Source organism: Nomascus leucogenys, chromosome 4 (assembly GCF_006542625.1).
Source record: "Nomascus leucogenys isolate Asia chromosome 4, Asia_NLE_v1, whole genome shotgun sequence".
Classification (NCBI taxonomy): domain Eukaryota; kingdom Metazoa; phylum Chordata; class Mammalia; order Primates; family Hylobatidae; genus Nomascus; species Nomascus leucogenys.
In genome coordinates this window covers 37,837,061-37,852,205 of record NC_044384.1, presented here as the reverse complement: position 1 = coordinate 37,852,205, position 15,145 = coordinate 37,837,061, and the positions used below count along the sequence as shown (strand labels likewise).

The 15,145-nt window shown below is 35.2% G+C and overlaps 1 protein-coding gene across 2 annotated transcripts in view; it reads left to right on the top strand.

The window, feature by feature from the left end:
* The window catches only part of PIK3C3 (phosphatidylinositol 3-kinase catalytic subunit type 3), a 133,159-nt gene that overhangs the window by 60,128 nt on the left and 57,886 nt on the right, over nucleotides 1–15,145 (top strand). For both annotated transcript variants that reach the window (XM_003267555.3, XM_030810508.1), the window contains exons 12-15: nucleotides 634–724; nucleotides 5,810–5,877; nucleotides 12,563–12,668; nucleotides 14,462–14,578. In XM_003267555.3, coding sequence (XP_003267603.3) covers nucleotides 634–724; nucleotides 5,810–5,877; nucleotides 12,563–12,668; nucleotides 14,462–14,578 — 382 coding nt within the window. The remainder of the gene's footprint in view (nucleotides 1–633; nucleotides 725–5,809; nucleotides 5,878–12,562; nucleotides 12,669–14,461; nucleotides 14,579–15,145) is intronic.

The window sequence follows — 15,145 nt, the reverse complement described above, 5'->3', positions numbered from 1 at the left end:
ATTTTTCTTTCCCAGGCTACTTTATATTTTTCTATTTTTAAGAGAAGATGCTGTTTATATTTTATCTCACTCTATATTGGAGGTCTTCAGTCTCAAGTCATGCTTATTTACTTTCTTCCCTATGCCATGTAGAACGTTTTATAAGTAAAAGTCTATTCAGAATTTTATGATGGGGTGAAAACTGTAACCTAGTCTTTTCCAACTTATGGTCCACTAGTCACTAAATTTGTGTGTTTCTTTTTTAGTTCTTTTTTCAAGCTCTATTTTGATTTTAAAAAGATAAAAGCTCTATTTTGTTTTTAAAAAGAGGGAATCTTGGCCAGGTATGTTTGGGAAATGCTAGTTTAAAGCTAAATGGGCTTAAACAAACAAATAGCACTTACCGAAACCTTTAATATGCAGACTTGCACATAAATCTCCCAAGAGGCATTACTCATAATCTTTGACCATGCGCTTTTTCCACAGTACAGTGTGACTCTAGTATTGCACAGAATACACTTTAGTATTGCACAGAATACACTTTAGGAACTAGACACAATTGAAGTGAACTGTGCTAAAAAAAAAAAAAAAATGTGCCTTCTCTTATGGACAGAGTATTTTACATCTCAGTGATCTCTTTTATTACTTTTTCAGCTCCCAAATTATAACCAGCCCCCTTCCTCCAGTCTCTTCACCGCCTCCTGCATCAAAAACAAAAGAAGTTCCAGATGGCGAAAACCTGGAAGTGAGTACAAAGCTTTTCCAGCTTCCTATAGGAGAGATCCTACCGCATGAACATTTTATACTTGTCTTTAAAACCTCAATTTTGATTAAATAACTAAATATTACAACTTTATTAAATGTTACTTTATGATGCATGTTAATGACTTTTTCCCGTCAGCATAAAGTGCCAGATAGTCCTCAATTCAAGTCATTTTATTGGTGCTTTGGGCGTATAAATGGATTCATATGCAATATGAAAATAAACTAGGCTTAAATATTTTATTAGGGAAACTCAGAATATTTACTGTCAATGTATTTATGAACCTTACTGTAATTGTTTGTCAGTGCTTGTGATTACATCGTAGAAATGTATGACTTTGATATTAGAGATAATACACTAAGCAACTTTTTAACTATACATATAAGTAGACACATTTTTGAGATAAAACAGGCCTGTTAGACTAGTGCTACTCTGAAAAGTACTTTGGAAAGTGCATTGCAGAAGCTGATGTAGTACATATTTTTTAATTTGTCTATAAGACTTCTAATTTAAAAGAAATCATTAATATCTCTGATGTTGAAAACAAGTAACACGTTTTATTATTAGAACAGTTCATGTGATTTTTCAGGGTGTGTATATATATTGCTTTTAGTCAGATTTTAGGAGTTAATGTTAATGGCTGAATGAATCTTTTAACTATTAGCTATTGATTAAAGTTTGTATGTTTGCATATCTCTTGGTATAACAAAATATTCAACTGAAAAAAGAAGTTTTAAATCACAGAATCATAGAATCCTTAGATAAGCACTTTAAGAAGCCAATCTGCTACAGTCTAAGTTTTCCCTTTCAGAGCTAAGATATTGATTCATTGATTCAGTCATTCATTCATTCACATATATTTTTTGAGGGCTTAACATGTATGGGAACTGTTCTACATGCTGGGGTTGATGCAGCAGAAAACAAGACAGTTACAATGTTTCCCTTCATAGAGGTTATGTTCTAGAAAGCTCTTACAAGTTACTTGTTACTAAAAAAGGAACATCCCTCTAAAAGTGAAGCAGGTGAGAGAACAACCATATGGCTATCTGGGGAAGAGCATTTCAGATAGAGGAAGAGCATTTCAGCAAATATAGAGGTCCTAAGACCAGAGTTTAAGTGTATATGTTTGAGGAACACCCGAAACTAGTGTGCCTGGTTTGTGGGGGAGTGAGCAAAAGAGAACCTGGCAGAAGATTGGATCCAAGAGAGAATTGGATATCAGTAGTGTAGGGCTTGTAGGCCATTAGTCTCAATGAGTTTTCCATATTGGTAGCTTGAACAAAGGGTGATTTACATTCTAGATGCTGTGAAGTGATTGGATTCTGAAAACCATGTTCAGAATATTGATTTACACTCCCCCATCACTCAAAATTTTTAGGCTAAAAATGATAGTTTTTATATATTTCTGATATTTCTCTTGTGACTGATGAACCTATCTGTTGTTATTCAATGATTAAGCCATTAAACTTTTGTCAGCTGAATAGCTTTTTAAAGGGTTCAGGTATCCAGAAAAGAGTGGCAATCATTTTGAGTGATATTTCTATCTTCCCCTATCCCTTCCCCTATTCCCATAGAGTGTATTGTACAAGCCATTGTCACCTTTACGTTAATACACAATCAAGCTGAATTACCTCTCTTCTTATCACAACTTGAGATACCAACATTCCTGTCTCCTTTTTGACAGCTGAGCAGTGTCTTATGTCCTTCCTCATTTTATTCGTGGAGTTTCAGGAGAACATTATACTTGTCTGGCCAAACGTTTGAAAGGAGACAGAAACTCAATTATTCCCCAAATCTGCTCATATTTTATGAATTCTGTGGGTCATGAAAAAAGGTGTATTTCCCAGCTGTTGGGTATAGCATTGTACATAAGTTACTAGAGCAAGCTTATTAATTGTGTTATTGAAATCTGTACTCTGTTCTAACGTTTTTTTCTGCTTTATCTGTGAAAGAATTAGGGCAAAATTCTCCTGTATGATGGTAGAATTATCAGTTTCTTCTTGTAGTTCTGTTAGTGTTTGCTTTAAATATTTTGAAGCTCTTCAATTAAGTACATAAATTGCATCTTTTATCACTGTTTGGTAACCCTCTTGATATCTAATAATGCTTTTCATCTTAAAGCCTGTTTTGTCTGATGTTAATAGAGCTTTGTCTTGATTAGTGTTCATGTTGATCTTTTCTTCTCAATATTTTTGTTGCCTTTGTTTATCTTTTCTTTTGAATTTTTTTGTACCCTTATATTTTAGGTTTATATTTATATTTAGGCCCCTTGTAAATATCATGTAGCTAAATTTTGTTTTTAAATCTAGTTTAACACTCTGTTTTGTAACTGGAACTTTTGCCCCATTTGCTTTTATTGTGGTTATAGCTGTATTTTGACTGATTTCACTATCTTATGTAGTACTTTCTATACTTTCTTATGTATATATAAATTATATATTCTTGCTTGTCATTGGCTAAATCCTTCTCCCTCCACCCCACCCCGTCTTATTTAACTTCCTTCAGATTTGATAATATTATTGTTATTATTGTATACCATTCAGTAAATATTTAGAGATACTTTTCTTGAAGGATACCTGCACCTTCCTCAACATTTCTTCTTGTCTGTGACCTACAATATGTGATCTTTTTTTATAAAGCACTTTTTTCTTTAAATTGTTTTAAATTCTTAAAGTATTGCTTACTCAGGTTGAGTTTTAACATTTACAATACATACTTCCTGCTTCACAGTTGTTTAAATTGAACTTTTCTTTATGTTCTGTAAGTAATTTTTTATCAAAAAGGCATAATATGAAATGAAATGTGTTTGCTATTGAAATATATACATCACTGTACGAAAGTATAATGTTCTTGTCAGATAGTCAAAAGAGAAACTTTAGGCCTATATTTTGCCTATTAAACTCATGGACTCAGCTTTATATAATGGCTTCCTGATTGAGGGGTATTTTAAATTGGATTTTTGGTGCATATTTAAAATGTACACCTAAGCTTTAAAACTGGAGATAAAATTCTTACTGAAAGCATTGGCACATCTACTTTGTAATAACACCCTCTTATTACTCGGACTTTACTTAAGAAAGGACCCCTACTGCGTTAAAAGTTCTAATCTGTTGATCCCTACCCTTTCATTATTCATCAGCTCCCTTCAGTGTTTGCTTTCTCTGAACATAGCTTTTATCCCATGGCTGTCATTTTAGTTATTCTTTTATTAGTACCTGCAGTTCCCCGGGCAAAAATCTCAACTCTTGATAAGCCTCATTAATTACCTACTTCCGCTATGCCTGCATATTGCTGAAGAAAAACACATAGCATAGCATGTTGGTGTCACTGTAAATTCATGATCACAAACCTCAAAGGAGCACTCACTGCTGTCTGCCATCTTCCATTTCCCTAGACGTGTTGATCTTCCTGCTCTGCAGTGATTTTTCATACCATTTCCACTCTGTTCCTCATGCCCCGCCTCCCAATTTCCAGATGACAATTCTGTCTCATACTTAATGGAAACAATAGAAACTACTAGGTAAGAATTGTCTCTTTCCCATCACCGGTTTTATAGACATGAATCTCTACCCCATACTTTCCTTCTGTTTTCTTACACAGAAGAAACATAACTCTCTTCAAAGATGTGTTATTTTCTTTTCCTGATAGAAATACTCAAGTATGTGTTAGAATTTTCCATGTTAAAAATTCAGAAAAACAAAACTCTCCCTTGAAACCACATCTCTTGAAACAGCACTTTGTTTTCTTACTTCCCTTCTCAAAGGAGTTGTTTATACATACTCTTTTCTTCCTTCTTTCTAGTCTTTAGTCCATATCATCCTGGCTCTTGCTTAAAACTTAATTTGCTAAGTTACAAAATGACCTTAATGTTTTTGGTTGCACATTCTTTTCAGCTTCTTCAGAGTATTCAACAAAGTAAATAACTTTCTTCTTGAAAAACTAACTCTTCTCATGGTTTAGGTAATACTGTGTATCTCTTGTTTTTCTCTTCGTCTGTCTTGCCATTTCTTCTCAGTTTCATTTGTCAGCACTTTCCTGTCTGCTTGACATCTTAATGTTCCTCAGGGTCCTCTTCTAGTCTCACTTGATATTCTTGTCCTAGGTTGTGTTAATAAACTCATTTACATTTCTAGCTCAGATCTTTCACCTGAGTTTCAGATTCATGTATTCAGACATGTATTTGATCTCCATTGTACGTCTGACAGGCATTTTGAACTTAATATTTCAAAATACAACTCTTTCCTCTTACTCTATAGATAGGCAGCTTTTTGTCTGAAATTTCCATTTGTGCCATAACAAATCAATCCAGAAATTGGGGAGTTACTATTAATTCCTTTCTTTCCTTCCTACTTCCTCTCCACCAGCAGGTCCTGTTAATTATACTTCCAAGATATTTCTTATATTTGTCTCCTTTTCACCATCTCCACTCTCATTATTTACTCTTCTAGTCTACCGTAATAGCATCTTAACTGATCTCAGATTTGTACTTCACAGGACAACCAGTCATTTTCCTAAAATGTAAATCACATCATCTCACTCTCCTCTTAAGATCCTTTGTTGGGTATCCATTGCTTTTAAAATAAAATCCATACTCAATAATAATGTGACCTTAAAGGTCTCACATACTTTGGCCTTTGCCTATCTTTTCAGTCTCTTCAGTGTTCACTATATTTTATTTACATTACTTAGCATTCCTTGAACAAGCCAAACTTAGAGCCTTCCAGTGTCATTTTGGTCTTGCCTGAATGTCATGTCTTCATTGCTGCCTTTTCTAACCTCCCAACCTGAATTATTTCTATGACCATTTCTTTTAATGTCTCTCTCCTCTACCAGTATGAAGCTCCAGGAGGACAAGGAGTTCTCTGAACTGCGGTATTCTAACCACTTGCATATTTTCTGATTTAAAATATTTTTGTATGTATGTATGTAAGGATAGATAAATGGCAGAAAATCTGATCTGTTATGTAAGATATACAGATGAAAACTGATAGGCAAATGTAGACTTACTTATTTTCCCCCATTACTAGTAGATGGTAATATATAATACATTTCTTTTAATTCTTTCAGCAAGATCTCTGTACCTTCTTGATATCGAGAGCCTGCAAAAACTCAACACTGGCTAATTATTTATACTGGTATGTAAAAATAATTTTCTGTTTATTTTCTTATTACCCTTAAGAATTATTTTTTCTCATGCTATAAACACAAAGATGATTTAAAATAAGATATGAGCAATCATCAAAAGTCTAGATATAGTATTTATATCTAACTGTATTCCATGACAGCTGGGTTCATGGAAACTCTTTTTGGCATCGCCATTTCTCTCCCTTTCACTAAGGATATAACTTTCCAGGAGCTAGGATATAACTGGGGAAGGTAATGGGTACTTTCAGTTTGATTTCTGTTTGGCATGTAAAGTAGTTGAGTATGATATTTCACAGTTCTTCAGGAGTATATATTTTCACATTGTTTACTAAAACATTGGAATCATTTAAAAAGAGAAAGTTGGAATTAAAAGTTACCTTATGGCATTTTAAACATGAGGAAGCCGAGGCAGAGGCTTGCTGTAGCTGAACTTGATAGACCCTAATCTAGGATTAAATCATTTATCTACTGCTTTGCCATTTTCAGGGTACTTTCAGTTACCTTTTCTCATTTGTTTCTACGACGTTAAATGGGCAAGCATAAATATCTCTATTTTACATTAAAACAATGTCCTGAGTCACTTGAATGAAAGAGAGAAACTAGGGCACAGAGTGGCTGACTTCTTGAGGCACAGTTAATATGAAACGTGGTTCCCTTTATTTGCCCCAGAATCCTGAAGAGAAAAAGACATGTAGCTTAAGCCACAATCAGAAATATTTTGCTTCAATAAAAAAAAAGTACTGGGATTAAACACTAGATAAGAGGGCTTCATCTAGCTTTACAGAGCAAACAAAGGGCAGAGCCAGGTGGGTAAGACCTGCCTAAAGCCTTCTTTGCCTTTGGGAGAATCCTTAAAACTACTTATATCACTTTTTAAACTTCTTGGCATGAGGCTGTTTACTGTCTAAATGATTTCTAATCTAATCTTACTGCTCAATTTATAGCCTTAAACAAATTACAAATTAGTAGATGTCCATTGTAAAAGCTCACTACAGGTTGAGCATACCAAATCCAAAAATTTGAAATCTGAAATGCTCCAAAATCCAAAGCTCTATGATCATTGACATGAAGTGCAAAAGAAATGCTCTTTGGAGCATTTCAGATTTTGAGTTTTTGAATTTAAGGTGCTAAGTATAATATAAATATTCAAAAATCCAAAAAAACTAGAAATCCAAAACATTTCTGGTTCTAAGCATTTTGGCTAAGAGATACTGAACCAGTACTTTTGAATAATGAGGAGCTATTTTGCTTTTTGTGAGAAAATTATGCAAAATACTATTTTGTTTTAAGACTGGATTTGGGAAGCTGCCCTTGTGGGTCAAGTCCAGCCTTAACTTCATTCTCCCAATCTCCAGAGGTAATGCTCTGCCGGGTACTGCCCCTGTACCTAAGAGGTAGGTAACTAAATTGGAGCAGTCTTTTTCCTTTTTTCTTTTTTATTATACTTTTAAGTTTTAGGGTACATGTGCACAACGTGCAGCTTCGTTACATATGTATACATGTGCCATGTTGGTGTGCTGCACCTGATAACTCATCATTAACATTAGGTATTTCTCCCAATGCTATCCCTCCCTGCTTCCCCAACCCCACAACATCAGTGTGTGATGTTCCCCGCCCTGTGTCCAAGTGTTCTCATTGTTCAGTTCCCACCTATGAGTGAGAACATGTGGTGTTTGGTTTTCTGTCCTTGCGACAGTTTGCTCAGAATGATGGTTTTCAGCTTCATCCATGTCCCTACAAAGGACACGAACTCATCCTTTTTTATGGAGCACTCTTTTAACACACACGGTTTTCGATTTACATAAACAATAAATATTTGTTTAGTTTAAGCCTTTATGGTTCTCTTTACAACAAAGAAAAACCACTGTCAACAGGAACCTGTGTTTATTTTTTTGGTTGTTGTTTTTTTCTGTTGGTCCAAAAAGAGTTTCCTGCTTTTACTTTAGCAGTTTAATATAATATTCATAAAACTACATTTTCCTCACATTAAATTTCATTATGTCCTTGAAAATATAGGAGGTTTTGACTAATTGTTAATCACTATTTTTTCTTTGAAAGATTTACTTAGAAATTCTCATATTGCCAAATTGCTATTATTTCCTTTAAATAACACCTTTTACCTCTAATGTTCTCTGTGTTCCAATCTGAATACTTAAGGGTATGTCTTGTCACTGGTCTTATGGAAAAATGTTTCCTCATGAAAATCTAAATATTTAGAAGGAAGCAAAGAGAAAAATATTTGTGGGGTATGTTTCTAAGTTTTTGAGTAAATATTTCAAAGCTTCTTAGGTATTTTTTAATTAAAATTGTATGTATTTTTAAAACCATTTGCTAAGAATTCATTTAGAGGTATTTTTGTTTCCTTGCAATATTCACAGAAACTTTTCTCTGGCTCAGAATTTATAGTCTAGAGTATTCATTATGGTAAGAGCTATATGTGTATATACTGATTATGTGGTGCTTTCAAGTTACATATTCTTTGTGTTTAATTGAAGACCAGATTTCATTATTAAATTTGAAATGAGTTTTGATAGAATCTTTGATCTCTTATTTCAAGTAGGCAGAATTTTCTGAAAGCAGCCAAACAGTAGGAAATCTATTAGATGAAGTTTCCAACATAGCAGCTGTTTCTGCTCATAAGGAGCACACTTCTTTTTTCCTATAAGCAAAGTACAGCCCCAGTTCCCAGTCTTATAAACATTCAATCAAACTTAGATTTGATTTGTGTTTTCCCACTATATCTCTGATTCATTGAATCAATAGCATATGCTGTGTCTATTCATTCCCTAAGGAGTAATTGTTTTTCCCATATTTACAGTCTGCCTATTACATATTCAGAAATACTCATGGGGAGAAAAGCTATTGATGTGTGGACTCTTGCCTTTAATAGACACTGCTTTTGTGAATGTAAGGTAACAATAAGGGAAATAATTTCAAATAGTTGGTTTAAAATGATCATTCTTCTCTTCCTTTGAACATATAAAATAATAAAATGTGAGAATTTAAAATGCCTCTCTAAGCCTACTCTATTATAACAAATGTATTAAAATAGAAATTTTAATTGTGCTGTTTCCTTTGAACATTTGAATATCCTTTTTTCATTTGTTTCCTTTCTGGTGATTTAAACAGGATTCTTGCTGTAGCTAAATCCTTAGGGGCCTATAGTTGTGCAGACAATCCTTTTAAAATGAATAGTGTCAACCTTTTAAGCCACAGAGGGGAGTTACAGTCTCCAGTTTGTAAAATGTTGGGCATCAGAATCTATAAATCGTTGCAGTTTTTTATTTTTATAGCCATTCTAGGGTGTTGAAATTGAAAGTAAACTTTGGATGCTTTGACATGTTTTCTATGACTTTTAAGACCTTTCAAGGTAATAAAGGTTATTTACTCCACAAAATAAAATTGCCAGGAAACAGGTAGCCCACTGATGTCATCTTACAATGGGTACCTGGACAATTTTGTTTGCATTCCTACTTTAAGATGACAGCTTTCAAAGAAATACCTTACAGTGTTTTATAGAATCTAGTTTATTGATGTGAACAGAAACCTCAGAAATGATTCAAATCTAGGTCTTCTAGTCTTGATAGCTAACCATTGTCTCTCATATTTGGAGATGTCAGTGTCATTTTTTTTGTTTTTTTTTTACATGGCCTTTTTGTTTGAATAGACCTTTGGCTTGAATGATTTTCTTTCTTTTTTTTTTTTTTTGAGATGAAGTTTCATTCTTGTTGCCCAGGCTGGAGTGCAATGGTGCGATCTTGGCTCACTGCAACTTCTGCCTCCCAGGTTCAATCAATTCTCCTGCCTCAGCCTCCCGCATAGCTGGGATTACAGGCATGTGCCCCCAAGCCCGGCTAGTTTTGTATTTTTAGTAGAGGCAAGGTTTCTCCATGTTGGTCAGCCTGGTCTTGAACTCCCAACCTCATGTAATTTCACCCGCCTTGGCCTCCCAAAGTGCTGGGATTGCAGGCGTGAACCACCACACCTGGCAGACTTCAATGATTTTTGAGAGGTGTTTGATACTTGATGCATATTATGAGCATCAACATATTTTTTTTTTCTTTTTTGAGATGGAATCTTGCTGTGTAGCCCAGGCTGGAGTGCAGTGGCGCCATCTCGACTCACTGCAAGCTCTGTCTCCCGAGTTCACACCATTCTCCTGCTTCAGCTTCCCGAGTAGCTGGGACTACAGGCACCCGCCACTGTGCTCGGCTAATTTTTTTGTATTTTTTTTAGTATAGTGGAGACAGGGTTTCACTGTGTTAGCCAGGATGGTCTCGATCTCCTGACCTCGTGATCCACCCACCTCGGCCTCCCAAAGTGCTGGGATTACAGGCGTGAGCCACCGTGCCCGGCCAACATATATTTTCAATAACAGGAAATGGCTGCAGCCATAGTGTTTACTTGGTGGTCAGAAAGAGCAGGACACAGCAGTGGGCCCCTACATTGTGGTCAGCTATATGTTCATTTGGAAATAAGTTTGCTGCATAAACACAGGAAAAGCTGAATACCCTAAGGTGATGAAGATAATCAAGGACTTTAACTATAAAGGGTAGAAGGGGATGGATTGGATTTGAATAATACCATATTGACAGTTTCACTGTTTAGAACTGCTGTTTTTTGTTTTAAAGTTCAGCTTTGGATTCATGGACCACAAATTGAACTGAGTGCCAAGGAAAGTTTGAGGTAGTGCTGTGTTCTCTGGTTTGGCTGCAGCCCCACTTCTTTCTCTTTCCTTCTATTTAAGTGATTCAAACATTTGTTTCCTGCCTGCCTTTTGAGAAAATTTGAGTTTGTGAACCCTGCCACATGAGAATTCCTAGCCCAAATACCTGGGATATTGTTAGTACCTTCAGTAGAGGTAGAAAAAAATCCATTTAATGTGACAAGTTTGGTTTTACACATGTTCAGTTAGAAATGACAGTGTCTTGAAAAGGGGATCTGGTCCTTGAAAATTAGAGTGCATGAATGTGAAAGCAGGTCATGTAATGGAATTCAAGATTAGACCTTAGATGTAAAAAAGGAATATGTATTTATATTTGAAAATTATCAATAATGAGATAGTAGCTAAATCCACACGAGTGGAATTATTCATTCAACAATAATGTATTAATAATATGTTGAGCATCTATTATGAGCCAGACATGGATGTGCTGAAGGTATAGTGGAGAACAAGACAGGTAAGCCCTCAGCTCTCATGAAGTTGACCATCTGAATGGCTGAATACAGAGTATACTCTCCCAGAAATAGTAGAAAGCATAATAATAAGCATCCGTGACTTGAGATTTGGGAAACATTGTCAGTTAAGAAGGTTAAAAAGTTTCACATGTGTTTTAAAGATAAAACTGTGTGAAAGTCAACTTAGTAAAATCAAAAAATCTGACCTGGGAGCCCAAAGTCCTGGGTTTCTATCTCAGTTTTACAATCAGTCATACCACCATAGACAAGACACAGCCCCTCTAAGTTTCACTATTGATAAAGCAAGCAAGTTGATTGAGATTGATGGTTTTCAAACTACACATCATCATGATCCACTGAAAGCAATTTAAAGTTTCACAGTCTAGCATTTATTTAAAGAAAAATGAAATAAACAGAATAGCAAATATTAGCATATTGCTCACAGGATGTTGCTTTGTGAAACTTTTCCGTTTTATACATCTGTGTGCATATGTGGCTGTATGTATCAAGTTGTGATACTTTTTTTTTTTCTCTTTGAGAGATACCATCTCCCTTTGTTGCCCAAGCTGGAGTGCAATGGTATGATCATAGCTTACTGCAGCTTCATCTGGGCTCAAGCTATTTTCCCACCTCAGCCTCCTTAGTAGCTGGGACTATAGGCGGTGTCACCACACTTGGCTTATATTTAATTTTTTTTTAAATGTAGAAGCCGGTCTCAAACTCCTGACCTCAAGTGATCTTCCTTCCTAGGCCTCCCAAAACACTGGGATTATAGGCATGGGCCACCATGCCCAACCTGTTATTTGCTTTGGTTTGTTCCCAGTGGAACATTTAGAAACACTGGATTAGAAGACCTACAAAGTCTTATTCAGATCATTGCTTATATGATTTTTGTAATTGTATATGCAGATTAGGGTTAAGAAAACATTTAAAATGTCTTTTACTCTTTAAAACCATAGTTTTTTAATTGGAAAGTTAAAGATTATGTATGGATCTTTGAAAAACGGTAAACTGGATGGGAAAGGAAAAATTACTTAAAATTTTATTCATCTTTCAAAAATATAAGTGACAGGAATAGCTTCAGAGAGGTTTTCAGAATAAGAGTCTTATGTAATACCAAAGTATTACACAGATTATGAAGATAATAGTTTTTGTTCTCGAATTACTCAGTAAATATGTGAGCTTAGATGATTTCTGAGGATGTTAATACTCTACCTCATAAATACGAGAAAATGCTTGTTTTGGTGGCAAAAGTTTCAGAAAATTTGGGATATTACACAAATTAAGGCATTACCACTCTTAGTTTACCTTTTATTGATGGTTGTATGTGTTCCTCTTTAACTTTTCACTTTTAAAAGTGATGACAAAATGTGTTTTATTACTCCAATTTGATTATTTTTGCATATATAAATTAATCTGTTTTAGTGAAATGAGTATTTACACGCTGAATCTAAGTTTCATTTCACATCACACGAATGGCTCAAACATATTTTTAAGGTATGTGATAGTGGAATGTGAAGATCAAGATACTCAGCAGAGAGATCCAAAGACCCATGAGATGTACTTGAACGTAATGAGAAGATTCAGCCAAGCATTGTTGAAGGTAACCATTAAATGTGAGGGTTGGCAAACTGCAGTGCATGGGCCAAATTCAGCCTGTTGCCTGTTTTGGAACATCCCATGAGCTAAAAATGGTTTTATATATTTATTTTTATTTTTATTTTTTTGAGACGGAGGCTTGCTCTGTTACCCAGGCTGGAGTACAGTGGTGCCATCTCAGCTCACTGCAGCCTCCGCCTTCTGGGTTCAAGAGATTCTCCTGCCTCAGCCTCCCGAATAGCTGGGATTAAAGGCACCCGCTACCATGCCCAACTAATTTTTGTATTTTTAGTAGAGACAGGGTTTTGCCATGTTGGGCTAGGCTGTTCTGGAACTCCTGACCTCAGGTGATCCACCTGCCTCGGCCTCCCAAAGTGCTGGCATTACAGGAGTGAGCCACTACACCTGGCCTGGTTTTTATATTTTTAAATGGTTGAAAACAAATCAAAAGAAGAATAATAATTTGTGATACATGAAAATTATGTGAATTCAAATTTTAGTGTTCATAAATTTATTGGAATAGAATCATACTCATTTGTTTCTATATTGTCTATGGCTACTTTTGTACTCAATAGGAGTTTAATAGTTAGAATGAAAACTGCATGGCCAAGAAGACCTAAAATATTTACTCTTTGACCCTTTACAGAAGTTTTCTTGATCCCTAATTTAATGAAGTAAAACTGTACATGGAATTAAAAAAAAAAAGCTTTGCTTTTTTATTTTCCTTTCTATTGTATATCTTTCTTATCAAGGCTATGTACATTTCCAGAAATCTGGCAATGGTCATATTGGAGATACTTTTTATATAACGTATTTTTGCCTTTTCAACAGCTTTTAAAGGAGATTTATTTTTCCTGCGTTCTTTTGATTCTTAAAGCAGTGTCACAGTTCAGCCAGCAGAGGGTGCAAGGGCAGTGAAAAGAAAGCTGCCACACATTAATCTGTGGCTTGCCAGAGAAATAGTCTGTTTCATGGCATCTTTCATCTGTTTCATGTTTCATGCTTTTAAAAATTTAAATCACATCTTACTAAACACTTTGAGACTAAGCTTTTGTATTCGTTCCCAGAGCTTCTCAACATCAAACTGATAGGCAAATAAGCCTTTGGTCCTCTCTTCTAATCTCGTTTCTGTTACAGCCTTTGTCACCCTGTGAAGACATTTCAGTTTAAGTTTAAATTGCCTCATCTTCGAAATGAGGATGATAACATTTACCCAGCTTCCCTTACCAGGGTAATTGGGAAGATTAAATTAGAAATGTATTTTATAATATTTTATGAACTAGGAATCACCACATAAGACCATATAGCATTTAGTTTTTATGACTTATATTTTAAGCACATATTGTGGTGCTATTTGTTTTCTTTTTTTAAAAGTTGATTTTTAGTTCCTTGAAGATCTGTATCTTTGTTTCTGCCATATATATATGTATATGTCTAGCACATTTCTGCATTAAGCCGTCGGATATTTATTGAATCAAATAATGAGTGAATGTATTTTAGGATGAATGAATTCTATCTTGTCACATGGTTTATGTGGGGAAAAAAATGCTGTTGTAGAAAGACCAGTATTTGCTGAAGACTTAGATAATTTTCAGTTGTGGATGGATTAGTGGTGTTTAACTAAGATAAGGGGTTTCTTGTTATTTTTGAATCAAGATAATCTTTTTCAGTTTCAGTTTTGCTTTCTATTTAAGTTTACAACTATGAGAAATATAAATAAGGATTATCCATGCTATTAAAGAAATCCTGATCATTACGCTACATAGAACTAATTTTTTCTCACTTTGAACCCTTCAGGGTGATAAGTCTGTCAGAGTTATGCGTTCTTTGCTGGCTGCACAACAGACATTTGTAGATCGGTTGGTGCATCTAATGAAGGCAGTACAACGCGAAAGTGGAAATCGTAAGAAAAAGGTAAGCCTGTGGTGTATGCTTTTGCTCGTAATAGCGTCTTGGCATCAGAAAATACTAAATTTTCACTATTGTCTTTTTGGGTTGATATGTGAATTTTTTTTTTTTTTTTTTTTTTTTTTGAGACAATGTCTCACTCTGTCGCCCAGGTTGGAGTGCAGTGGCGTGATGTCGGCTCACTGCAACCCCCACTTCCTGGGTTCAAGCAATTCTCATGCCCCAGCCTCCTGAGTAGCTAGGATTACAGGTGCCCGCCACCATGCCCAGCTAATTTTTCTATTTTTAGTAGAGATGAGGTTTCACCATGTTGGTCAGGCTGGTCTCGAACTCCTGACCTTAGGTGATCCACCCACCTCAACCTCCCAAAGTGCTGGGATTACAGGTGTGAGCCACTGTGCCCGGCCTATTATGTGAACTTCTTACCATGAAATTATAGTAATAGGAATGTTTTATGAGTTTATATATATTGATATGATATTTAATCTTCATAACAACCCTATAAGTTAAGACCTAATATTATCCCAGTTGTGAGGAGAAGAAAGTAAAGAGAGGTCAAGTAATTTGTTTAAT